This window comes from Anguilla anguilla, chromosome 1 (assembly GCF_013347855.1).
Source record: "Anguilla anguilla isolate fAngAng1 chromosome 1, fAngAng1.pri, whole genome shotgun sequence".
Classification (NCBI taxonomy): domain Eukaryota; kingdom Metazoa; phylum Chordata; class Actinopteri; order Anguilliformes; family Anguillidae; genus Anguilla; species Anguilla anguilla.
Genome location: NC_049201.1, coordinates 66317890 through 66345878, shown reverse-complemented (window position 1 = coordinate 66345878; position 27989 = coordinate 66317890). Strand labels below are relative to the sequence as shown.

General features: G+C 39.4%; 1 protein-coding gene across 1 annotated transcript in view; it reads right to left on the bottom strand.

The window, feature by feature from the left end:
- The window catches only part of syngap1b (synaptic Ras GTPase activating protein 1b), a 106813-nt gene that overhangs the window by 77134 nt on the left and 1690 nt on the right, over window positions 1–27989 (bottom strand). Inside the window, 1 exon segment of the mRNA XM_035380815.1 lies at window positions 9234–9367. Coding sequence (XP_035236706.1) covers window positions 9234–9367 — 134 coding nt within the window.

The following is a 27989-nucleotide window of genomic DNA, read 5'->3' as shown; positions in this document are numbered from 1 at the left end:
AAATAAGTGCAATGGTCAAACACAGCATCTGTTAATGGTCGACTGGGCTATTAGTTGGCTCAATCATTTTTGTAAGATTAATCATGATTTAATTGATCAAATTTTTATGCAGTTATACACAACCCATTTACAAAATACACTGTAATGCAAATGTGAATTCTCCAGAAACCCCCATTTTGATGCATTGACTGAAATCTACAGTGAAGCACAATGCTGATGACAGATACAGTACTTTGACAGCTGCAATTCAATTATAGGGGGAGTTCCTCAATAAAAATGCAATACACCTAATACATTCTTTATTGCTTGAGAGAAAGCATATTCCACTCTGTACAGTCTCCTTTCTTCAGTTGGAATTTATTTCAGCAATTACCAATCAAAGTTTTCAATTTCTCTGTATATTATATGTATGACAGCGGATGTATGATACAGTCTATGCATTATATATAAAAGCATAATCCTAGAAATACAATAATTTTATTTAATTAAATTTTTCTCATTGATGAAACTCAGGTAATGTGTTTTTGTTGGACATACCAAGCATGCATCAAAAAAAGCCCTGTGCATGAAGGGTCACTGCTTGCATGGTAAGTCCTTTTCCAGGATTTCTTTTGAGATTAATTTTTGGTGGCCACTTAATATTAGTTACCAGGTTGTGGAGCTGTACATCGAATTAAGCAATTGCACTTTTATTTATTTATTTATTTATTTATAGTAATTTTCATTTGAGCCATTTTATACTTTTTAATCGTATTTATTAATTTATTATTTTACCCATATGCATTTCGTATCATAAAATTGTTTGTCTCTTTTCCATGTTGTGTTCTGCATTTGTTGTTTTGCGCATTTGATCTATTATATGTTTTGATGAGCACCGCACTTGTTTAATTACAATGTGGTGATCACAAATGGCAAATAAACTGAGTCTAAACTTGACCCTCGACTCACGGCAAATAGCCCCACTGCATGTCACACTCTTAGCAAAGATACAATGCTGAAAGAATGGAGGCGGGGCTGGAGCACATCACCAGCTCTGTAATTCAGCTCATTATCGTGGCTTTTCATACTGCCCAGCCCTCTGATGTGGCACTGAGAGGTTGTTGAGCACTGCAGCTTACACCAACAGTGCATCACCATCTTTACTAGCAACTCCGGTCCCGACAGTGTCTTTAATTGAGTCCAAGGAACTTTCATTTTAAGGTGTTTTGTTCTTTCCAGTTCTCATTATCATGAGTCACGGCTCTCAACTGGATGGCCAAAAAGTTGCTCGGTTGGCTCAATTAAACCAACAATCTGTTGAGGTAGGTAATTAGATTTTCAGATGGAGCAAAAATATGTGCATTCTCCTGGTCTGCTTCTGGGGAATCCCAGGGCACAGATAGAGGACACTGGGCATAGAGTCGAAGCATATGAGCTCTGCTCCAGAAAGGAATGCCCATTACTGGAACCTCAGGCTATCTTGGCACTTCTGAGTGTCATGCAGAGAGGCCACATGTTCTACTTTTTGGGAAGACTTGGCAGGGGAGTCAATCTTGATTAAAATTACTTCCAGTCTAAATAAGCCAATGGGTATCTGTGTTGGTATGGAAATCAAAAGCTCCTGCCCATAAACACTAAGCCCTAAACACAGAAGTTTCAACTTCAGTAATTGCTCTGGTAGGGAAAATATTTCAAAGTTTAGTGTGATTCACCCTTTTGATAAACTGGGAAAATTTGCTGTAGGAATAGGTATCCAGCCTTGACCGGGCATTTCATTTAGTGACTGGGTTTCCTATACACCCAGCTTTCTATGTATAGCTACGTATTTCAGAACAGATAAGGTGGCAGTGTAGCATACTGTTTGGGGAACTGGGCTTGTAAGTTTATGGGTTTGATTCCCAAATGATGCACTGCTGTTGTACCCTTGATCAAGGTACTTAACCTGAATTGCTTCAGCAAATATCCAGCTATATAAATGGATCATATGTGAAAATGTAATATATGTACAATGGCAATGCAATGTAAGCTGACAAAAGCAATACATTACTACTAAAATAAAAATTAATTATTGAAGGCCTTCTCCTTGCTTCAATGTTTGGATATAGTCTTCCAAATGTAAACATTCACCAGTCAAAGTGTGATTTGCAGACAAACTGCAAGACTACTTTCCTTGAATTTCACCATACGGGAATGGCTACACAAAAAGAAAAATCACCCTTTCTCCAGCCTAACTCTCTCCCATATTACCCACTGCTTGTCACTGAATCCTCAGCAACCACAAAATGTAACATATTTCCCAAAGAGGTTTGACTTATGGGATACGTTGCGCATGGCCTGCCAAGGCGCGACCCCTGCCGGGCCCCTCTCGAGTGAAAGAGGCACACCTGTGCCCGATTTTAGGGAAGGTTGCATTCCATACAGAACAGCCTCCTCTGAAAAGAGCAGGAGGAACATCATGTTAGGAGGGCTTCATATATTGTAGTTTGGCCCATCAGCACTGGCAAAGAAGATTAAAAAGCACAGGCTAACGTGTGGTTCAGGTTGTCTGACAAACACAAAGTATTGTAGTGCCTTTCACTTTTTATTTCAAGTGCAGACTGTCTTTTCAACCCGACCATAAAAAGCAAAAGAAACCTTAAAACATGACCCCTGCTGCTCAACCTTGGTCCAGGAGGACCACGATGTGTTGAGGCATTTGCTAGATAGATACACTTAAAGACCTTATTCAGCTAATGGTTGTATTGATTGAGCCAATTTAACCACTCTGGCCAATTCTGAGAGGTAAAGTGGCTGGAAGAGAGTGAGAAGAGAGGAGGGGGGTGGGGGGTAATGGCTGGATTTCAGCCCTATATGACCAGGGTTGATTACCCCTGACTTTGTCTGAATTTTTCTGGGTTGAAGTGAGCTATACAGCCAGAACATTGGACCCCTCAGATAAACAGCACCATAGTGAAGGGGAAAGAGGAGCAATAAATCTGGGCAGATGGATGTGCTTTCTCTGGCAGAGGGAGCAGCGTGGCCCTGTAGGAAGCCAGCCATATGCCACAGCTGCCTTATTGGGTCCAGCATCTAGAGGAGGCAGAGAGGTAGGAGAAGGATGACAGGTGTGTAATCTATTACACTTTAACAGGCCTAATGGATCACTGCCTAAACCTGTTTCATCGGCACACCAAGTCCCTCTGCCCTCTGCCCCTGTCCATGTCCCTTGGCTTAGCACAGGCCCTTACCAAAAACCCTGACCACCATTTGTCTTACAGTATCTGAGGAACTCTTGCTCCAGATTTCATAGAACATGCCTTGACGGGAGAGTCAAGGCCAGCCACTGGAGGATTCACAGTGTATGCTGGAGTTTGCTCCAACAGCCCTTTGTCTTAATTATGAAATAAATCTTCCTATTTGCATAATGCAACACGTCTGTAGAAAGACTGCTTTTTCTCTGCATGCCTCTAATGAGAATATCTTCCTTGAAATAGTACATTTAACTATGAAATTGATTGTTACTAATTCATTTTCAAATACAGTGGACTAGATACAACATAGAAACTCTATTTTTCATAGCACTTATACAAAAACTGACCTAGGATATTAGTTTATTATACTTAATTCTCACTGGAAATTAGGTATAACAAATGATCAAAAATGTATTGTGATAAATCTTGCTATTTAAAGTACACTTTAAATCAAATAGCCTTTAATATGTGAGGATATTTTAAAGCACGTAACAAAATTAACATCAAAAGCTTACACTGGGGGGTTCAAAATTTGGAACCTGGAGAGCAATAGGTTGGGTAGTTACATTTAAAGCTTCAACCAAATTAGCCGGAAGACACCGCATGAGGTGGGTTAACCGCATAATCAACTGCGTTCATTGATCAAGCTATGTAATAATGAAAACCAGAACCTTCTGATTATGTCTGATGATAAATGTGAAGAAAAATCTGAAGAATTGCTCACAGTACATTTTATACAGTGAAATCACAACTGCCAACTGTTACTTGGACATACTGTATGATGCTTTTCCACAAAACAATTGAACACTGGCACAAATCATGATTTTCAGAACACATCTGTTCCATAGCGCAGTCTCACCCTAAGTAGAATGAAATCACTGAACGCAGCATATGAAAAACTCCATTCCTGTGGCAAATGACTGCCTTTATATTACTGCTCTCAAAAATGAAACAAATAGTAGCAGAAGGACCACCTACCTGTGTCCTCCATAGTGTTGAGTGGCCTGCAGTCGGCATATTTCCACTTTACAATTCATTTGATTCATTGGCTGGTAGCGGTCCTGATATTCTCCAGACCACTTCTGATCACTATACACAGCAAAATGTTTAATGCTAAATCAACTCTTACCGAGTACATACGGTCCCTATTGGACTCTTCTGTACTGTGTTAGAGGTGAACTGCGTATCGGCCACTGACTACTTCTGTTTATATTTAAATATGTATGCAATGACATATGCCTTAGCAGTCACTCTTGTATGGCCACTACCTGCCCAAACTAGTCAGTTTTTTATACCCCCTTTCACTTTTCTCTATATATTTCCTTTGCATCACGGTCTCCTGCACAACGGCTATGCTGTGCCTCTGCCAAAGGCGCATTATTCATGTGCCTGACGGCCATTAGTCAAAGCAGAGTTTTTTTGATCAATTGAAATACACTTTGTGGCAGGGCTCGATTTGTGTGGGAGGATCGGGGCAATCGGAAGATCACGCCTACTGGTTAAGTGGGCACACACATCTGGATAACATTACTAATCAGTCCAGGGTTTAAAAGTGTGTGTTCTATTCCCAGTTGGTGTCTGAGACCGGGGATTGACCAACAAGAGCGAGAGAGAGAGAGAGAGAGAGAGAGAGAGAGAGAGAGAGAGAGAGAGAGAAAGAGAGAGAGAGAGAGAGAGAGAGAGAGAGAGAGAGAGAGAGAGAGAGAGAGAGAGAGCGAGCGCAGCAGAAAGTGCTTTAGCGACAGAAACGGCTGAAAAGCGTCCCTGTTGTGCTATTTTGTTCTGGTTATTTTAGTTTGTTATTTTACTTTATTTTGTTACCTCGAACCCATGAGGGGGAAGGGAGAAGAACTTTGTTTGGTTTAATTATTTTCTATGAATAGACTCTCTCTCACTCAGCCCACAATAAAAGCCGGTGAAATCCGGACCTTTTCCCACAACTCCCTGTGTCCAACTCTTCTGTCCATAAAAAGGGTGTGTCATTCTCAGACGTTGTTAAAAATTAAACTGTTAATCGGTTATGGCGATCCTGACTTACTTCAGTGAATTGTGTTATCTTTATCTTCCTAAATAGTTTTTCTTTTAATTAAAAAATGTAACACATGGAACTGCGTGGCGATTATGTATATTGGTAATTAAGGGCGTGCTGCGATCACAGTCATTGTATTCTTATTCTGTAAAAGTTACTAGTGTCAGTTTTAACCTGTGCATTGTCCTTGGGATACAAAATCACCCTATCCTGAGTTTAACAGCAGTTAAAAAACCCCAGTATAAAAAAATTTTCAGCATGAAATTTGATAACATTCATTAAAGTGACCCTACCATTAAAAAAGTTAAACATCGACCTTTTTTATATTTTTATAAAAACGGTACACTATCAGGGTGCATAGATTTTCTGATGAGTCTTTTTAACCCTGCAGCTATGAAATCAGAAGTCATAATCAAAGTTTGGCACCACACATCTATTACAGTAAAAGAATCAATTGTGATGTGTGCTTTGTAGTAGAAATGAGGGGAGTAGACTGAAGAAATACATCTCTCAACAAATATCTCTGGACTGTGAAATAGAAACAAAGTTATTCACTGATTTATTCATGAGTGACAGGCTGTTTCTACATGAAAAATATTGATTTAGGGTTTACAATTTGATGAAGAGGCTTCATCCGGCAAGGGTGGGTCATTTTCTACCCTGTGGACACAGGGTATATACATAATGTGAAGACAACACAAGGGTTAAAATGGCAGCTTATAAGCCAGTAGCTGACATTCAACAAAAAATCTAAGCGATTTGAAAAGTGATGAAGGCAAAAGTGCTGAATGGCCGTTAATAGAACACAAACACAGTGAAACCTGCCTTGGCGTGACCTTTGTCCTGAGGTTACCTGCATATGACCTTAGATGCACCTGTTTGTCAGTACAAATAAACTGCTCCTCCAAAAAGAGAATCGTGTGGCTGCAACTCAGGAAATAAAATAAGGCATGCAGACATGGCGAAGAGTTTTAGTTGCGGTCCGACCAAACATTACAATGGGCAAGATGCGTGATCAAAGCAAGTTTGAGCGTCGAATGATTGCTGGTGCCAGACGTGGTGGTTCCAGCAACTCAGAACCAGCTGCCCTCCTGGGATTTCCACACACTGAAGTCCCTAGAGCTTACCGAGAACCATGTGATAAACAAACATCTCGTGAGCAGCAGTTCTGTGGGCAAAAACACCTTGTTCATGAGAGAGGTCACAGGAGAATGTGCAGACTTGTTCAAGCTAATATAGGCCACAAATGCTTAAATAACAACTGTTAACAAGAGAAGGGCATCTCTGAATGCACGTGTCAAACGGATGGGCTGTGAAACTCCTATCAGCTAAGAACAGGCAGATGAAGCCTCAGTGGGCATGTGCACACCAAAACTGGACAAGACTGAAGACTGAGTATTGTCGCCTGGACTGATGAATCTCGATTTCTGCTGTGACATACAACACATTAGTGTCAGAATTTGGCAAAAACAGGCTGGTGGTGGTGATGTAATGGCATGGGGAATGTCTTCTAGGCACACATTAGGCCCCTTAATACCAACTGAGCATCAATGGAATGCACACAGCATTCCTTTATGGTACCAGTCTACCCTTTTTAAAATGGATGCTGCCAGCAGGATAATGCAACATGTCACAAAGCATGCATCATCTCAAGGTGGTTCCATGAACATGACAGTAACCCAGTTTACTCCAATGGCCTGCACAGTTGACCCCCCCCCCCCCCCCTTCCCCCCCCCCCCCCCGACACACACACACAAACACACACACACGTTATTGTTCTGGCTACTTGGAAATTGGAATCGATTGTTTCAACCCAGGTAAAACAGGACAGTATACTGGGAGTTAAGTTTACTAAGTTTTCTGAATATATTTCTCATATCACGTAAATCTGATGTAAAATTATGTTAAATATATACTGCGTCACAAATACTAACTAATGATGCAATATAATATTGTGGTAAATTACAAGTGGCAGCTCATTATAATTTTTGTAATTGAACTCAGCAATAACTGTACTCCTCATCATTATTCAATCAACTATGTCAGAATATTACATAACCAGGCAGCCCACCATTCCATAAAAATTCTAATGGGTCATGCATGTGTAAAGTAAGAGTGCTAATGGTTTGAGCCATAGTTGATGAATTGTGACAACTGTAGCTACAGGCAAACTACACTGCACTTTTGACTATGTATGCAGCAATTAATGCCACGTACCAGTTTTGTTCCAGCCACCTATAACATATGAATCTTTGCCATATAATAGCAATGTTCACCAACCTAGAATAAATTCCATATGTTTAATATTCATTTCACTTTTATGTAGGTAGTCAACCCAGCTGTTACCAGCTGTAAGCACTGAAATCTTAATTAATGCAGTGGGCTTGCCCCTTTCTATTACTTGCATAACAGCCTGCCAGACTGCAATAAAGACACACATGAGTGTGCAATAGTGCACTGTTGCATTTAGAGTGTGCACATGATGCAGAAATCTTGTCACCGCTTGTCAGTTTGTTCTGCATTTTGAAAAAGGGTGTCGCAAGCGAACGTCGCCTTTCTTTCTCCCCCTGGTGGTGATTAGAACAAAAACAGCCCGCTGAGTCACACGGAGGAGTGCTGCAAGAGGGCATCAAAGGGGAATGTTTCTCTTGTCATACATTAAAAACAAGTTCCAAACAAATGACAGCACTGACAATTGCTTATCTGAATCTAGATTCATATCACGTAGCATAGCTACCTGTAAAGTGTAAACCATCACAAGTCAGCCATCGGAGTACTGACTCATCCTTCCAAGGCTTAGTCTACATTTATTCAATAGGAATGATAACAGTGAGATTGTGTGTGAAGTTTGCCTGAATTAAAAAACAAAATTTATCAGTTTTTCAACCTCAAGGTATCTCCTGTTCAGGAGCCAGAGCAGGTAGAAGCTAAGATGTGAACATGAAATGTTTTAAAACATATTAATGAGGAAGCTGCACACAGAGATTTCTGGGGCCCTCCCGCCTATAAGCATGCATGGTTGAGGAGGCAGAGTGCTTTACAGGGAGAGATTCCTCAGCTTGGTGGCAAATGAACTTCAGTACCTGCATCTATGCTATGCTGTTCAAGTAATATATCCACAAAAACAGACATAGACCATAACTCTCACAAGGTTAGACCAGAGCTAGATTATGTTTAATGGTCACAATTTAAAAAAATGAAAGGTGTTCAACAGTTGACTCAACATCATAAAATACTTATGCCATTTTTCTGAAGTTATGGGGAACTAATTTACAGGAAGTAAGACACAGAAATATGTGCCTCAGCAATGCCACACAGATTACCAGTTGCCATTGGCTTTAGGCAATCAGGGAACTGAAAGAACTTTCTTCGAAAGACGATGTATTTCATGCAAACGATTCTCTCAGCTACAGACATCAGGGAATAATATTCGTTCAAACGAAAGCAGAAGCCAGGTGTCCTGGAGACAGAACTCTCACAAACCTGAAGAGAACAAAAGCTGCTCATGCTCACTACATTAGATGAATGACATCTATTTCATATTTGTCTGCAGAGAGGGAATGATTGTCATACAGTCATGATTGATTCAAATCTATGCAAAGTATTGGCTCAACTGAACAAGATGCGAAATGGACACTTAAATGTGAATTAACTTATTAATCCACTTCAGTGCCTAGTGTCATCAGGACTAGAGATCTGTGAAGTCACAGGCATCATAATAAATAGCAGTCACTGTCACAGTGCTAGTCACAGTGTAGTTCTTGCTTTAATGCTAATGTTTTCAGTGCAGTGAGGAGGTAGCTAGAGGACAGCAGATGAACAGTGCCCCCTGCTGGTGAACCATTAAAAACTGATTTCCAACATACTGCATGTTAGCAATAGCAATGATAGCATGTGCTCAGAAACATATGCTGCCCCGACAACATAAAAGTGTTTTTTTACAAACATTAGTGTAGCCATGAATTCACAATAGAGAATGAGTAATATGGTATTACCTCCTCCTGGTCTAACATATAGAGTTGATTTCCGGATATCACACAAAGACGCGGGTTCCAGCCAGGACGGTCGTAGGAGGGGCCAAGGGGCGGGCCCTGTGGGCGATAGGAGGGGGGGGCGGCACACCTCGCATCTGGGAACGAGAGTGAACAGTGAGTGTGAACTTTATTACCATTAGCAACACAACATAGCTGTGAAACTATCAAATAAAAATGAGCAAAATGAAATGAACATACAGCATCCCATGTATAATTTATTAAACACTTACCCTAAACACCAAAGCATTTCTTTAGCAAGACTTAAATGGTATGAATATTAAACATGACAGTAAAAAATTGACAGTTTCTATTGAATAATTAATATCAAAAAATTATAAGTTTTCCATGAGGAGTAGCTTTTACATACTGTGTATGAGAGACAGAAAGAGTGCGACACAGAGACAGAAAGAGAGAGAGAGAGAGAGAGAGAGATATGCAGGAGTTTATGATTAAGTTCACACAGAGATGATTAACGCTGAAGACCAGGCATATATCCAATAGCAAAATGTACCGATCAAAGGGGTCTAAATCATTCACTTGTTGCTGACTGATGAAATTCTGCATGTCTTGAAATGTGCCAAAATGCAGAGCACCTTGGAAATAATCTTGCACTACTGTACTTCAGAACCATGGAGAGCAGATCTTCAGCAGGAGACTCTGGGGTTTAATGCATTTGTGAATGTGGACCAAGACCAAGTTGATTTCTACAAAATATTTTTCTATAGTCTAATAAATTGTAATTTTGTACCACTGATGGTCACAAAAGATTTGCTCAAACTCAACGGTTTTTATGTAAACTGCACCGCACTCTTTTCAAATGTAAACCTGGACTGTAAAGGAACTGCAAAGACCATTGGGGTTTCTCTGATATTGGGAATAATGGACATAGGAAAAGAATCCAGGTCTCAATACCTAAAAGGTCAAAATAAGCATGGTGCATGGCAGGGCAAATTTATCAATACTTGATGCATGATAGTACATAACAATCCAAATTGGCCCAAATCTGGCCTTTCAGTCTCTGCACAGCCTCCAGATCGGGAGCAAACCAACCCCTGACCCACTCGCTAATCACCAAACTACAGCAGCAGATGGTCTCTTGTCAGAGGGACTCTGGTTCTTCACCAGAAGGAAGCGCCATCAGAAAGAGTTTGGAGTGCGCAAGCACTGCTGCTGGATGAGCTGAGCTTTCGACACAATCTGTGCCAAGCTTAGCGGTATGGAAATACCAGGACAAGATTTAAAGAGCTAAAGTGGCAGGTTGGTCCTGTGACATCGTTTTCCAAGCAAACTGCAGTCTCCCGGGGAATAAAAGTGTGCATTTTCAGAAGCAAATGGCCCAAGGACACATTAGCTCTGTCCCTCCTCGCATTTGAATCTTGACACTTTCCAAGGATTGAAAAAAATCAATAGTGCAGAGTGCTAAACCTGCTAATTTGCCTCAATACTTTCCAAGAGAAGAGTCCTTTAACAGAGATGAACACCAGAATTCAAACTCCTAACGTGACTTAAACATGACACTGTCAAGAGGATAAAGAGCAACATTGGGTAAGTAATGGCAAATCTCCAAAAAGAAGAGTAAAACTGAAGTGAATTTTGCATAGCCTGACCTCACTACAGCCAAGTCAGCCTTGCTTGGTTACAAATAGCCTATATCAACAGATGACTGCGTTTCAAGCAGTCCACCTGACAGACAGTCAGGTGAAATCACTGCTGCCCTTAAAGTGCCTCTGCATGAAGGACAACCTGCTGACTTCACTCTTCCACTGCCTTAATGCCAGGAGACCAATTTTCTGGTTTTTATTGAGCAGTATTTGTGTCATACTCCCCTTAACTGAGTAAAATTGCTCTTGGAAAAAAATGCACAATGAAACAAACAAAAAATGTTGGATATAATTTCTGAACAATAACAGTATTAGTAACCATTTTGTCACTGCAATAGCAAGCTTACAATGCTATTACTGTCGCACTGGTACTAATTATGTTAGTGCCAGTATGAAAATGATTTTTACTTTCAGTCTCCAATGATGGACTTTTTTTCTTTGCCTTTCTTAAAATGGCCGTATACATTCAAATGACAAGTGAGGCACATTAGCATCTGACCCTAAGGTGAGGTCACGGGTAAATGTAATGACAGCGCTCTTGAAAGGGACTGAAAGGTGGGGGACCAATCTCTGATTGTATTCATTTAAATTAGCCTAGATCCAGACCAAAAAACTAAAATAACAAATTAATTGTACTCCTATCACATGCAAATCCAAACATTTGTATTAAGAACTTGGTAAAGGGGCCAAAACAATCTGTCAGCATGAAGATATATCTTTGCTTACATCTCAGCAACCACCCATCAAAATGCACACAGTCAACCAAAGCCATAACATTGCATTTTTACATGACTTTATGTCGATAGAATTGGATTTTTTTATCAGGCAATTTATATTTAAGCGATTTATATTCAGAGGTAAAAAAAAAAACTAAAAAAAAACACAGCTTCCCACCAAATAATTGATCCTGAAACCTTCTAGTGACAAGCCTAGTCTACTGTCACACAGTCACATGAAAATCCCCTCAACACCACAAGACATAGTCAATTTGTTGTGGTAGACATGGAGGAGATACAAGACAGGGGCGAGGTGGCATTACTAGGACTTGGCTGCACACATGCGCACTTCACTCAGCACATCTTCAAATCTGCTCAAGTTCCCTGGAACAGCCTTCTCTCTGATCTTAGCCTTCTGTATAGTCTGTGAGGAGTTAGCATTTCAAAATCTCAAATTCGCACAGGGTCAACTTTACTTATTATTGCCATTAGATAGCCTGACAGGGTAATGTTGATTATTCACATCACTGAATTCTCAACTGGGCTAAAAATAATCACGCAAATCTGGTAAAGCCCCAGGCAGGCAATGCACAAACAAGAATGGCCACGGCTACTTTAGAGGCAGTGCATACAGTCCAGATATGATACATTACTGCAATTCCCTTTAGGAAACACAATGCACTGACAGATATGGTTATTGCTGCTGAATGACAGATTGCTCCAACCTGAAAAATATAAGCAGCAGAAAACAGATCAGAAGGACAATAATTAACAAAAAAGATGAGATGAAAAAAATGTGTTGAAGATATGAAAAAGGTAACCATGCCAGAATGTGCCAGAATATTCGCATTTGAAAAATCAAGAAAGTAAGACAGTTCATACGCTTTACACATCTCTTATATTGTGCTCTGGCTTTCACACAGCACATGGTTAAAAGGCTGCTTAAATCTGCACTGTGGAGGTATGAGGCCTAATTGCTGGGATGAGCCGCAAGCCAAAACTCCCCGGTGGAGTAATGAATGCTGCTGGAGCAGCGGAATGACTTCTCATCTGGATTCAGGATGCGAACATTTGTCCACACGGCGTCACTCTTGCTGCACTTTTGCGATTCCGCCCCCAACTCAAAATACAGGAAACAAGGTTACTGCCCAAGAGATGTCACTTCCGAAACACCCACTCTCACTCGCTCTCGCTCTCTCTCTCTCTCTCACGCCCCCAGCTTATTGCCATGACAACCGAGAAAAGAATAGAATATAAGTGAGTGTTAAAGAGACAGATGATCAGAGAAAAACTGAGGGGGGGGAAGAGAAGAGGAGAAGAGATGGTGGAGAGAGATGGACAGACAGGGGACGTGTGGGAGAGGCGAGTAGAGAGAGGAGGAGAGGGAGAGAGTGACAGAGAAAGAGCAGAAAGCCTGGGTGGAACAGGGAGCAGGGAGAAGGTGAGATGCAGGAGGGGAATATAGGGACAGAGGAGGAAAGAACATGAGGGAGAGGTGAGGTGAAGAGCTGAACAAGACTGAGAGGATGAGGAGACTGGAAAACTTGAAAGAAATTAACTAAAAGAGTAAAAGACAGGAATACAGGAAAGGAGGACACTTTTTTTGGAAAAAAAAAAGGAACCCACATCTTGTTCCCATAGCAACCCAGCCACCCATGAAATACTGACTAGATCCTCCCTCTCTCCCCTCTCTTCTGCTCCCTCTCGCTATATTTCCAAGTAGATGGTCAGGCAGATAGAGAGACATGGTGGGCAGGTATACTAGTTAAATACATTAAACACTATCTTAATAATCTATGGTAAAAAGATAAATGCCAAGAAACTTGGCAAATAGGGCCAACAATATATGAATTAATCAGTCAGCAAAGCAATGTAATATGTCACTGCTTAAAAGCCTAGCACATCACATAATAATAAATTGAGAATTAACTTTCCCACAAACTCGCTGTTAGCCTCTCCTGGTCTTCTTCACCATCTCATCCTTCCCCTCCCCCTCTCTTTCCTTCTCTGTCTACCCATCTGTCTCTCAGCCCCCCACACTTCTACCATCCCCCCCCCCCCCCCCCCCCCCCCCCCCCCTCGCTCTCTCTCTCTCTCTGACACACACACACAGGTCTTAAGGATTGAATATTGGCATATACAGTGCTCAGCTCACTAAATTGGCTTTGCTTGTTAGCACTGGGAAATAAAGAATGTGTTGTCCACTTCCTGCTCTTCTCAATCTTTCTGTCACTCAAACATTTCATTGGGCTCTACTGCTGGGCCTGCTTTTGTGATGCCAAAATACAGTCCTGTCTGATACAGTAAAATAAAAGAAGCAAATTTCTCATCAACAGCATATGTCAGCATGCAGCTCTGTCTAAATCCATGGGCGTGAACTGAATGTCCTGTCTGGACAGTTACCGTCAGCAGTAGTAACACAAAATAACACAGACAGTGTGTGCTTTTACCAGGTGAAAACCTTATTTTCTCAAGCAAACTTCAGTGTGTTAAATGTATATTTCACATTGGTATAATACAAGTAGTTTTGTGGTTATGTAGTATGAATACAAGCAACATCAAATGTCCTGTTTCCGTTAACGGGTTTTCCGGTTCCCATTCACTCCCTTTCATTTTCGCGACCTCGCCGAAATGAATAGTTTTATAACACAAATGAACTACGGAGAACAATACGCCGATGAAAGAGAGTACTAACGTCATAAGTTCTACGATTAAAAAAAAAAAAATCTGGTGTAGGCCTACTATATCTGGTGTGAATATCTTTTCTACACTTGCTTTTTAAATGAAAAAGAAGATCCGGAAGAGTTGTGTAACTTAGTGATGTATCCTTGAGCATCATAATGTATTCACATTGGCGCGTTAAAAATCTAACTATGGATTGCTGTCTATGTAGTAACCAATTTTAAAGTAGTTTCTTTGTTTATAGCTAACCTAAACCTGAAAACAGCTTATCAGCTCAAAAAACCTTAGCCCTTATGACGTATTTTCTTTTATCAAATTATAATCCTCCATAGTTAGTTTGTGTTTTAAAACGATTAATTGCAGCCAGGTGGCGAGAGTGAATTGGAACCGGAAAACCAAGAGGAACGGTGCTGCCGTTAATGGTCAACAGGGGACATTGTGATGTTGCGCAAATGCAATAGGGTAAGCTCCACATAATTACTTGTGTTATGCCAAAGAGAAAATATCCCTTTAATGGGTTACAGTGTTGCTTCTGTGTGTTAGCGTGTCAAAAAGTAGTTGTGATTTTCTTGTAAACACTCAGTGTGTCATCTGTTGTATTACTGCACATGTGTCTGTATATGTCTTCTCTGCATGCCCCAGAGAGAGAAAGAGGATTGGGTTTTGGTCCTGAGAGATGAAGAATAATTATAGTGATCTGTCCTCAATCCATAGATAGAATAAGAACTGTGTCATTGTATTATTGCCTCGAGGGCACTCACATACACCTTAACTCACAATCTCCACACAGGAGAACAGTGAGGTCATAGGCCCCACCCCCTTCATGGGATGACAATGTGAAGAATCATTTTATTGAGAAAAAAGTGCAACCCCGAGACAGAGGTGAAGGAGATATAGCCATCCCATGTTTTTCAATGAAACACTCCATCTTGAAGCATGCTCACACTAAATGCTGCTTCCAGAAATGTAGTGAATGCACAAATATCTGACAATCAACAGGTAAAACAGGACTGACCAGTGAAAAGGTACAGGAACAAAATATTTACTTGTTTTATGTATACTGCATTATTTGACATCTAGAACAAAAAAGTAAATGAAAATATGTAGATTATCAAAGAAATCAATAATCAACACAACCAATACTCATGCATACATTATTCACATTCACATATCCTAGACAATTGTTTTTATCCAACTGTAAACAAGTTTCCAGTATTTATAATTTTTAAAAAAGAATCTGAAAGCTAGTGATTGCCTGTGATCAATTCAGGGTGAGCCTGAACAGAGATGCATCCAATTGAATCACAGGATGTAAAATACTATCACAAATACATGACATTGACTCAAACCAGTAAACCTGTGGGCAGAATGTTTTCCGCTTAAGTGTGTTAAGGATGCCTGTCACAGTTTTTGTTCACAGGTCAAACAGTGACAACCGAACCACACTGCAGTGGCAATACCGTAGTTAAAATATACTGGTGCTCATCGTGAGTTACTTCTAACAAAATATATAAAGTGAGAGGAAATTATTATAATTATTATTCATAATAATAATAATAATAATAATAATAAGAAGAAGAATGTCTCTAATGTAAGCTTAAAGGAGAAAGCAGCATAAATTCCTTTACAGCATCATTGAGGATCCTTTTTACTAAAAATCCATAGAGCAGTGTTTATTTCCTCAAAAAATGTAATTACTTTGTTGGATCAATCCTCATGCTTGACTTGTCAAACCAAAAAACAAAATGTGTTTGAGGCATTCAGAAGCTGATTATTCGGTAATGATGCCATTTGTGAAGGAAAGGATCAGACCATGCCGAAAGGGCGTGGCGTCCAAGTGAAAGAGGTTTGAATTGCTCTTTAGTGGGCAGTTTGGTACAGCTTGTGCTAATATTTTGGCTCTGCAAAGCCCACAATAGCACAGAGGCAGGTGTCTGTCCTTTGACCCCTGTGACCCTGCATTTAGAAACACCCCCCGCATTCCAAATCACCCTTTATAACATTTACAGTCTTTGCCTACTTGTATGCACTGTACTATTGGTGCCAGACCCTCATTGTGTATGAAAAAATACTCTATAGGACACTGCATTCCAGATGTTTTACCAATGTTGCCTGTATTTCCCTGCCAGCGACACACACTATTCCCATGGAGACAGCTGAATGTGTGGGTACTTTTCTACCGGAGTATAGAATTATACTCCCCACATCATAGGGGAAGGTACATTATAGACTGTACTGCTGGACTGGATACATGCACTTCAGAAAGCACATTAAGGCTAGACAGTGTGACAGGGAGCAGTCCTGTAAGTAAACCAGGTGCCACTGGTAATTTGGTTTTTCACAAAACGTTAGTTGTCAGACCTCTGACCTCAATCCAACGGGGGCATTCTCTTTCCCTTCATAGCATGAAAAAAGCAGACAGAAGAGGAGCCAGCGTTCAGATAATTTCTGTCTCCTTCCGTATGCATTCCATTCAAATCCCCTCATTACTTTATGAGCTGAATTATCAGACATAATCAGGCAGAATGACCACATGTTCCATGCATTCCATAACTGATTGCTCAGAGAGAGCTATAATATATTTGGGCTGTCTAGGGATATGGTTAGCTAATAGCTACCATAGTTTATGCCATATCATAGCTCCATATTTAGACATGGCATTGTGTTAAGCAAAAAACTTTCTCACCAGTGCATAATAACAAAAATGTCCAATAGTCACTTCATAAGAAATAATGTGATTAGTTCAGACATTTTCCTTGCCTCTGTGGGATGTGTCTTTTTTTTAAACACTGATGTGGACACATACCATTGCCATACTAGTTTGTCAACTCGATCATTCATTGATTTACAAACATCATGGGTAACCCAAGGAAAGTTCATTCTTAACCACTCATCACTCTTTTGACAAGGACAAATGCCATGGCAATGGTAAGAAAGAGCTATAAATAGAGGAAAATCCACACAATTCTAAAATATAGAGACATGGGTCCAGTTGGGGCGGTTGCACAGGACTTAAACCCTGACTATCATGGGAACCAATCATTTGTGTGACAGCTCTGATTTTCCCCTGAGCAATACATTAAGCTCCCTCTGGAGACAGCAGTATGTAAAATGTACAGCATGCATCTTACCGACCCTAGATAATGGAGTTTGCTGAGCAACTTCATTATAACATGAGTTTGCTCAATATATATATGCAGTAGAGGTGCAAGATCAACTTAAAAATTTGTCATGATTCTGATTATGATTCCACATCATTGCTCATAGTACTGTATTGCCCATAGTTTGCACTTCTGAAATTTTCATTTTCAACATGATTTTGGTAAAGCTATTTATTTTCTCCAAAATGAAATACTTGTCATTCCTACTCATAAAGTAATTATATAATTTGCAATCATATTTATAAGCACACTTTTTCAAGTGTTGTAATGTTTCATATCACCTTTCCTAGGCACCGGATGAAGCATATCAATCAATCATGTTTATCACACAATAAAGTGGTTAGAACTAGATCACTGTTCAGTCACACATCACAGTGAAAGCACAGGTCAAATGTGTTAGCGCGTTCAGCCTCAAAATATTCAACATATTCAAATACATAATTTCCCAACATAATGCATAGTCCAAAGAGAAAACCGGTTGCAAAAGCAGTGCTTGTATGGTTGTATGCTTAGTGAGATAACAAGAAACTCCTTAAACTGCAAGAATTGTTTTGGAAAAACATACCAACTACACTTAACCCCAAATTAAAGATGTGGTATAGCTGAAAACTTCAGTTAACTACCCTTACCCTTAACAATTGAAACATGTTGTGGACACAGCTTTTCTGCACAGCTATGAATGGAAAACAGCCTCTTTATGGATTTGTGCTCAAAAGCAAAAAAGGTAACACCCATCCCAACCACCTGGCCAGCAGAGGAGCACCCTGACAGCTGCCATGTGACCCATGTACTCTCCAGCAGCACAGATACGGCACAGAGGAGCGTGATGTCATCACACTCCGACAGAGTGAAAGCACTAATCCCACCGCGGGCTCCCACGACATGTGCAACCCTAACAAGGAAGGACACGTTCCTCCCATTGCACAGGCTGCCAGGAAATTGAATGACAACCACAAGGAGGCCCCTCTTCTGTCATGACATTTACAGGCATGGAATCCTTGCAGATTTAACCCTTTAAGGTGTCATATCACAAATGTGTGATTCGAATGTTCTGACCTGATGTAATCTGCTGATGTAACCATCGCTACAGGCAATTGAAAGCAATGGTGTTCCAGAACACTGACTTGAACATTCCAAAAAACCTACTCTACAAAGGTTTATGTACTAACAGTTTGACAGGGGAGGGACAGAGCGCAGTTCTGCAGAGGGACACACCCAGAGGTGCAATCACATTTTTTGAACAGGGGTACTGTCAAATAATCTATAGAAAAATCTTATTGCTGTTATAATAAACATGGTCAAATGAAAAATGAGTCAGCAATATGTGTGAATGGGATGCATTTGTCGTTTGATGTGAGAAAGAACAGAAGTCACCAAAATACACATAAATACACACATACACACACATATATATATAATATGTTATCAGCTGCTCAGTTTTCAGTCCTGCAATCTGGTCAAAATTAGATGACAGTTTAGCCCAGATCCAAACTCCCCTAAAGACTACGTGTACAGTATTATGCATATTATAAAGCATGGCAAATTATGACCAAGTAACCCACCTTGAGATGTGTGCCAACCCCAATTTTAGACCACAACCCCATTCATGTAATACCATTGGGCATCGGGGAGGCAGTGGGTACCACCTAAATGTCTTTGGTCGGGACTCTCCCCAGAGTCAGAGGCATCGCCCATAAGGTTATAGAATCCATATGAGCAGTACATTCACATAAGTTTATGGGTTAAATTTATATTCACTTATTTCACATATTCCTTTAGTTTAGGCCTCATTCATTATTACTATTGAATGCAAGGTACCAAGACCATCTTCTGTTGGTCTACGGGTCAGCATGTACTAAAGTACATATGAAAGCACACTATTTCCCTGGCTATCATGGTACACATGTAAACATGCCTCTGTCAGCAGGAGCCTCATTGAGCCTGTTCTGAACTGTTCATTTCAACTGTCATCCCCAACACGAAACCTTATCTATCTATGAGAGCAATGCTGTAGGGCTAAAGATAATATCTCCAAATTCTGCAACACTCATGATTATCACTTGGGTGAAAATGAAGCGCAATCTTCCCGCAGGAATGTGTAAGTACAGCGACAAGACTTTAATATTCAGCTTCCAGCTGAAATGAGAAAATACGAAAGGTAAGCATCCAGTCGTCCAGACCTACAGTGAATGTGTTTGCATATTTTAAGTTTTTTCTATTTGTATTCACTCTTTTGTCATTTTGGCTTTGAGTCTGGATATCATCATGGTCAATGACCCAGCGTTGCATTTTTAAATCATGGCTGGAGGAACCAATTAAATGTACTTTTAATACCAGTTAAATGACTGTTAACACCAGTAATGACACATAATGGATGTGGAGTTAAGAACTGCAAAGAACTGTGATGAGTATCACTACCAATAGTATCTCACAGGGGAATCCAGCATGATTGGCCACCTAATTCTCAGGCTCAGACCCAAGGCCCTGCTCCATGCTGCATGTCAGCTTGTGTCACACTATGGGACAGGGAGCTTCTGACAGCTGAGAGACAGGATCCAAATCCTGCGAGGCTGAGTCCGAAACCCGAATCAGTTTTCTCAGCACGCACTCCATAAGCTCCTAGATTCCTCCACCCCTGTCTGTCAGCTGCCTCTGAGTCCTCCTTTCCTCTCCTCCTCCAACACTATTCTCCTGAGGAACAGGCATCGCGAAACATTAACCACGCAAAAACCAGCAACTTTGAATTAAGTGTGAATGCTTTCAAACCCATGTCACGTTCACGCCCTTGTGCACAACCTTTTCCGTCAGGGAATAGCTGGGCACAAGGACAGTCAGTTTCGCGTACCTCCATATTACACCCGAAAAAGGGCCTAAAATACAGCCCATTGATACAACATGTCATTAATATGTCCTGTCAGCATGTACTGGAAGAATAATAAAAAAGTGTTGATGTGTTTATGCATTAGCTCAACAACAGAAAAGCGCAAAGGATGACAGCTCTATTAGGGTTGCAAACAGCCATCACTCAGAGTTCTTCTGAGGTCAGCCTACTCTACTGTACCTTTAGTGTCAGTTTCTCCATTTAGCAGGCCGTATCTTTAATACAGGATGACCCTGGTACGGGGTCATTCTCACTCATGGTTATAATAGTGAACATGGCCATCAAAGGAGAAATTAAGGAACAGTAATCAGTCAAAACATTTTTTTCTGTTTTCTAAACAGCAGCCCTATATAAAGTTGCTTAAAAACTGCTGTAACTGAACTGCATTGAGGTTAATGGAAGAAAGGCGCAACATTTGGCTTAAATGTATTTGTGTAATTTAAAACACATTTGTAATGAGCCACAATGTCAATGTCAAGCAGACCTCACCCTTCCCAGTATCTGTGAATCTGAAGACAGCCTTCAGTGTTCTCACTTTGTGCAGATGCATTCACTACTCACAACCGTTATTAACATGACAGCCGATGACGGAGATACTAATGTACAGTATCATTGGCACTGGGCTGAAAATGGTGCATTACCATTATGAGCAAGTGTCCCACACACTGGGCGTTTGTCATAAAAAGGAATAGGCACACCCCGCTCAAAACATAAGTGCAGAAATCAACAACTGATTATTATTATTATTATTATTATTATTATGCACAGATTCTGATACTGCAGCTTATTTTATCCAAATAAATTAAAATAATGCCCTGTCTCTATGGTCCTACCTGAAGCAGGGCCACGTATTGCCAGACTTTGCTACTTCTGTAACTATTATTATTATTATTATTATTATTATTATTATTATTATTATTATCAGTACAACTGCATAACTCATAAGGCATAAGGGGTAGAAAAACAACACATTTAATAACACTGTATAAGATCACTGAGCTGAAGTAGTCCTTAAAAATAAAATACAAGTGTAATTGTTTTAGAACATGCATGCTACCTAACAATTATCCTTTAATGCAGCCATCAGTACCTACAGCATATGCACTAATATGCACACAGAGCATACAGCAACATTTGCCTACATCATAGAAGCCAGTCCTATGTTTAAGGTTGTACAGTAGTTCTTTACTCCATGCTTGTAGGAGCCACACAGCTACTTACATAGCTGAGATAAGCCCCCCACCTGGCTGATAAAAGCTTGTTTAGTATGTCTATCCCACAGGGGACATTTTTACAAATAAATTCATAATTTCATCAGATATATTGTTTGAGTACCATTATCTCAATATGCAATAGAAGAGCAGAGAAATTTAAATTATGGCTGTAACATTTAAAAGAATAATCAAACTGTATACAGTGCCATACATCTAACCTAATCATTTTTTATTTGCTCAGATATGTCAGATGGAACTTTGGGTTTAGAGTTCTCACAAACATTGCGCAGTTAGAATTTATTTATTTGTTTATGATAGTGATTATTGCTGCATTGTGACACAATAATAATGCAGCACACAACTTGGGTTGCTCTTAAATTGAATCTTTCCTTGTGTAAAGAAGAAACAGGGCAATTATTATTTTTTGTAGTCTGATCACAGGAAAGGTAATCATTTGTCATGAAACCTCCTTTTCAGAAAATATGGAGGCCACCCATGCTTTGGTCTTTTATGTTAAGACCTGTTATCATTTCAACCCCACTTTGATGAATTTTGAAAATAGACAATCAGCAATATCATCTTAATAACAAATAACTAAAAAAACATTTTACTCAATTTCTAATTAACTGTCCTGTGTATGACCATCTTTTTTAACTATTTAAGTGCTACCATAAATACAAATCTACGTAAATAATTGATAAATATTAAAATAGCAAATATTACAATTATTTTATTATAGCCACACTTGTCAGATTGCGTGTGTCGTTATTGTGATTCCTACCCTTGCAAGGACACATAAATCAAAACATGTACCATTCTGCATACGTTATTGTATTTCATGATAAGACGATCTGCTGGATGAATAAAAATAAATATAAACCAAACTAAGCATAGCAGGAAGAAAAACGAATGACTGTACGGAGCACACCAATGACAATAATTCAACTTCTTTTTAAACAATGAAAAGATCCTCCATATTCCCATTGGTGTAGAAGGCATACAGTTGGAATTACCACAACAAACTTAGACAAAGGGGTAACAATCACTTTTTCAGTTTCCATCCTTTGATTCATTATATTCCATGAATACACAAACTAAATTGGGTCATCTAAAATGCAAAAAATGCCACTTGATTAAAGGGGTCTTAATCTCGGAACACAAATGATAGCTACAGTGCTAGGTGGAAAAACAGTCTGGACAAGGAGAAAAAGTTTTACATGGAAGGATATAAGTACATCTACCTTTGTTCTACTGTTCCATAAAAACAGGCACAATGCAGATTCCCACTTCAAACCACAAGTACAACAACCTAATGTCTTTGGTTCCACACAAAATCCAAAAACAGGCAAGCAATCAAGAATATGAACTTATTCAAATTTTTCACAGGGTTAGCAAGCAAACAATTATAGAATACTTGGAGGCTTCAGGTAATTCCTTCCATTTAAAGATGCTACACTCTCGCTTTAGAGTCAGTACCTCAAGTGACATATCACACACATTAAGCAGGACACAGGAAAAATACCTTAGCTAACTAGCAAGCAGTAATAAAAAGAGGACATAAGACTAGTGTGAAATATAGTTAAGGAATATAACTAGAGGGCTGACAAGTCCCAGTACATAAAAACAATTCTTGTAGAATCTTGTTCAATCAACCTATTGATGCTGCATGCTGTTCACCTGTTCATCCTGCTTCTGTTTAATGTAACCTTAACTTTTATTTTTCTATTATGACTACCGTATAACCAGGAAACTAGCTTGGTAATTAATTATTTATGTGTCTACTTAATGTCTGTATCATTAACTGAGCAATAACATCTACAATATGAAACTGCAAATATACTGCTGTATGCAGGTATTACAATACTATGTGTAGCTGCCTTGATGGTTATTTGTGACTTCTGCTAGTGAAACCAAAGCTTGCAAGTTAGAATACCAGTGGCTTCTTTCCTCGAATATGAATTAAGAATTGAATACTGTAACACGGTATTCAATGTCAGCATATAAATCCGTGGCACAATAGCTATCAAAATAAATAAGTTCATCAGAGAAATTAGCCGACTGAACTGTGAAATCAAAGCTAAATCAACAGAGCCCTGGAAAGCATAGGTCAAGTGCTGAATGATGGTTGTATTCTGAAATCTTGAATATTCAAAGGAACTCAAGGTGTCAATACAGTGAGGATGATTCAGTTTCCTTTAGCCCTTCATTTCAGATAGCTGAGATGGCAACTTCATTTTTCCAAGTGCTAAAGACACCAGGCTGTGGATGAACATTACAGTGGCACTAGTCAGCAGGAAAGCTCCACGTGAAAAAGCACAGCCCACATGTGAAATAATGTGATGTAATGGATGGTTGGAATGAAACTAAAAATTTCAAGCTGGAAATAATAATTACACAACACAGTGAGAATTGCTTTATAAGACAACTGCTCTTTTTGTGATTGTCACCTAAGGAAGAGTTGCACTTCTGTTTTTCCTTACATATCGCACTAATGCACAAGCATCACGGTCATCAAGTGTGCGCTTCCGACCACAATTTCCAACCCTATTTACTGAAGTCTTTCCCACAGATCTAAATGCAGATGTCACTTCAGTCGCTGTTCCTATTGAAACACTAGCCAGTTGATCAGTCTTTGTTGGCTCCTGCCATCCGTGCCCCAATAATGAACCCTCTTTCAAAGTCACTTTGCATCTTTTCCTCAAACTGAGGTCAACTGGGCCTGCTCAGCATGTTTATACATGCCACAGAGCATGATAGGATGTTAATTGCTTAATTGTATCATGCATTACAGAAGTATCTGCATTCTTTATGTTTCTCCACTAAATTGGAGTTTTTCCTTTGTCACTTATCTGTATTCAAACAATTCACATGAGGTTGAAGTGCACATTCTCAGCTTATATGTAATGGTATTTTTATACATTTCGGTTTCATCATGTAGAAATTACAGCACTTTTTATAAATAGTACCCCCATTTAAGGGTTCCACAATGTTCGGGACAAATGGCTTCACAAGTGTTATGATAAGTTATGTGTGTTCAATTGCGTCCTTAGTACAGGTGTAAGAGAGCTTTCAGTATCTATTTTCAATTCTAGCCTTTTGATTTCCTTTGGAGTAAGTTATTGGCATTTGTCAACATGAGGACAAGAGTCGTGTCAATGAAAGTCAAGGAAGCCATTATGAAGATGAGAAATAAGAATGCCAGATTCATTTTATTCACCATAAAGGTCTTCCTTGGCTAACCTAGGTTGTTTGTGATTTCTGAGATTGCCAGGGCTCTATTTCTTCTTAGTGATGTTCCAAACACGCTTTGGTAAGCCTAAGGTTTGGCCTACGTCTCATGACTGGTTTTTTCCTTATTTCTCATAATAGCTTCCTTCACTTTCACTGGAACAAGGTCCTCATGTTGAAAAAAGCTCCAAAGGCAATCAATGCCTAGAATCAAGATTAGATACTGAAAGCTCTCCTGCACTAAAGAAGCATTTGAACACACCTGACTAATTAGAAACACCTGTGTGTTATGATGCCCTGAAATGGGGGGACTGTGTATATAAAGTGCTGTAATTTCTACATGGTGATTAGAAATCTAAAATCGCAAAGTATATATATATATATATATATATATATATATATATATATGCTGCATTTACAGAGTGCTGGTGTGGAGTGGACTGTGAGAAGAATGACCAATGGAAGAAGACCTCAGGCCTCCTGATCATCCTGGTGGAGTGCTCTTTCAATCCCGTTAACTGAGGTACCTAATACAGATGCTTGGGCAAGGTTCATGCTAAGCATTAATTCTTATGTCCAATCAGAAGGATAATTGATTTCCGCACAGAGAAGCTCAGCAAATTATATCTAAAAGTTCAACAAAAGCACTGAATTTTACCATGATCCATGGCCCACACTTAATTACTATTAGGCCATCTAACCAGAAATGATGAGCCCTGTACCAAGACATCACCCTGCATGTAAGAGCTAAAGTCCTTTGAGGGAGTGACTTGGGGGTTTTTAGCACAGCAGGCTTAACTGCAGATTGCCCAATGATCTTGAGGAATCCAGTCTCATTTCCGCTAGGGCAGGGCACATGGGCTATATTTGAAAGCTTAAAGACATAGAAGCTTTTTCTTCTGAATCGAGGGAAAATGTCTAATGTCACCGAGAAGAACAATTAAGAAAGGCTTTATTGGGAGGGCCGTCAGGAGGCACATACAACTAAAGTGCTTGCTCTCAAGTGCGGCGGAACGGCAGAATCTAATCGTAATTGTATTAGCACAGAGAAACTGTTCCCCAGGAAGAGAGGACTTTAGTCCCCCTTTACCTCAGTCCCCCTGCTTCATCACACAAGAGCTTCTCCTCTGGTCAGTCAGGTACCTCAAGTCTGTATGCGTGAGCTGTCTACATGATACAGCAATCCAGCACAATGACTGAACATGCTAGTCTTATGTGTAAGAGTGAAAACAATTGGTAGCTGGTTATACATGTATCAGAGTACACACATGCTAGTGCTTGATCACCTGTGATGATTGGTGTTGCAGTGATGGGAGCAGCCTACAAGATATGACTGAGCATTACAATAAGGTGAATTTTTGAAAATCTTGGGGATAAATAGCATAAATAAAAGGCCACACTGGCCATTCCCTGTTATGTATAGTTCAGTTCAGTATAGCACACACCTAAAAGATTTTAAAGTAACTTTATATTCAGAGGTCAATTGCCCTGACATGCCTGCCAGATCATATGCAACACCGGCCTGCTACCCCTGTTACCCTACTGTGACACACCCCTCTGTGCTCATTCATGAACCTTCAGCATCTTTCTGTGAACGTGCCAGAGAAAATGCAAATATATGCAAATGAATCACTTCTGAGGTTTGATTGAGTTGACTTGTGGTACATGGTTAAGTCCTTGGATTTTATCATTGCAAAATGCATTAAAACAATCTGTGAGCAGTGCAGTAACTGTGGATTTAATTCACATCACAAGTTATTTTTAAAAGCTTTTTCAAAATAAATATTGCTTTGGCTAAACACATTGTATCTAAAATATGGCATTATTATATGTAATTGTTAAATCATAGATATTGCTATAGACAGGGAACAAAGCTTCATGTGTATATTTTGCCAAATTTAGTTTTAACCAGGCTTAATTAAATATTTGCCCTAAAATAGCCATTATCGTCATTCCAAAAACAAACGATTTCAATAAAATATCCATCCAAGTTCTGATAAAGGTCTCTGTTAAAATAAATATTGATTAGAATTCATTTTTTCTCCTTCAAGTTCAAAGTTTGCCCTGTCATAACCTTTATTTGAGATGATTATACACTATTGATACCTTTTTTTTTAAATTAAATAACTAGCCTTGAATGTTCCTAAGGAAGGAGGAGGTTGAGAAATTCAGTACAGGGGTCTCAATCTGCAAAACGCATCAGGACTACTGCTTTAAAAAAGTTTTCGAGAGGTCATATCCTCAATTTTTATCCTCACTTGTCAAGTCCTATACATTTATCTTTTCCTAAATTGTGTAAAGTATTGGATTATTATAGTGCATTTCCATTAATGATATCAACTATGATCATATTTATAAAAGCGAAAATGTTCTTTCCAAGCACAACTGAAAACAAATTTCATAAATCTACACCACCATGTAGTGTTGCTCAAATCTGAAGTATATATCTCCCCTCACATTGAAATTCCATTTGAAAGCAATGAGCTACTTGACAAATATTACTAGTATTTCCATAGTACTAGAAATCAGTTCTTACAAGCAATTTCCCAACTTTATTTTTCCATAGTTTGACTGGATATACAGAAAGAATAGTGTCACTGTCATATTAAGAATTGCTGCAATATGAGGTTTGTGCTTAGGATGTGCTGTCTCTTTAAATTTTCATGCTTCAGTGATTCTGTACCAAACTATCATATAATCAGATATTTGGATTTAGCTGAGACCATGTTCTGCATCTGTACTTCCATCGTTAGTCCAGCATGCCATTTCAAGAGCATGGAAGACCCTGGTTAATGTGTTAATGTATGGTACATTTTTAAGGTATGTGTATACATATTGCTTAAACTGTATTTGTACTGGACAGTTACAATGTCTCGTTCAAACTGTGCACATATGGGCATGCATGATTTAGTGTTCTGTCTTATTGCAGAATGGTTTTCACATCTGAATACCTTAGAGACTGTAAGACACAGTTTGAAACTTGGGGCAGTTTTTATATTTTAATTTCTGGGCAATCACAACTCGTTTGGTTCTGCGTTTGTTATACAGCGACCCTGCTTGGGTGCGTGCTTAAAATATTAGTGAAGCATTTATGAATTTGTAAGGACATTATGGTTCCAGAGATTTAATAAGTGAGTTAGCATGAATAGTTAGAAACCTTACAAAAGTTAAATCTGAAGTTTTAGTTATATGTGTATTTAATTCTGTTTAGCATGTTAAAGTATGGCCATACTA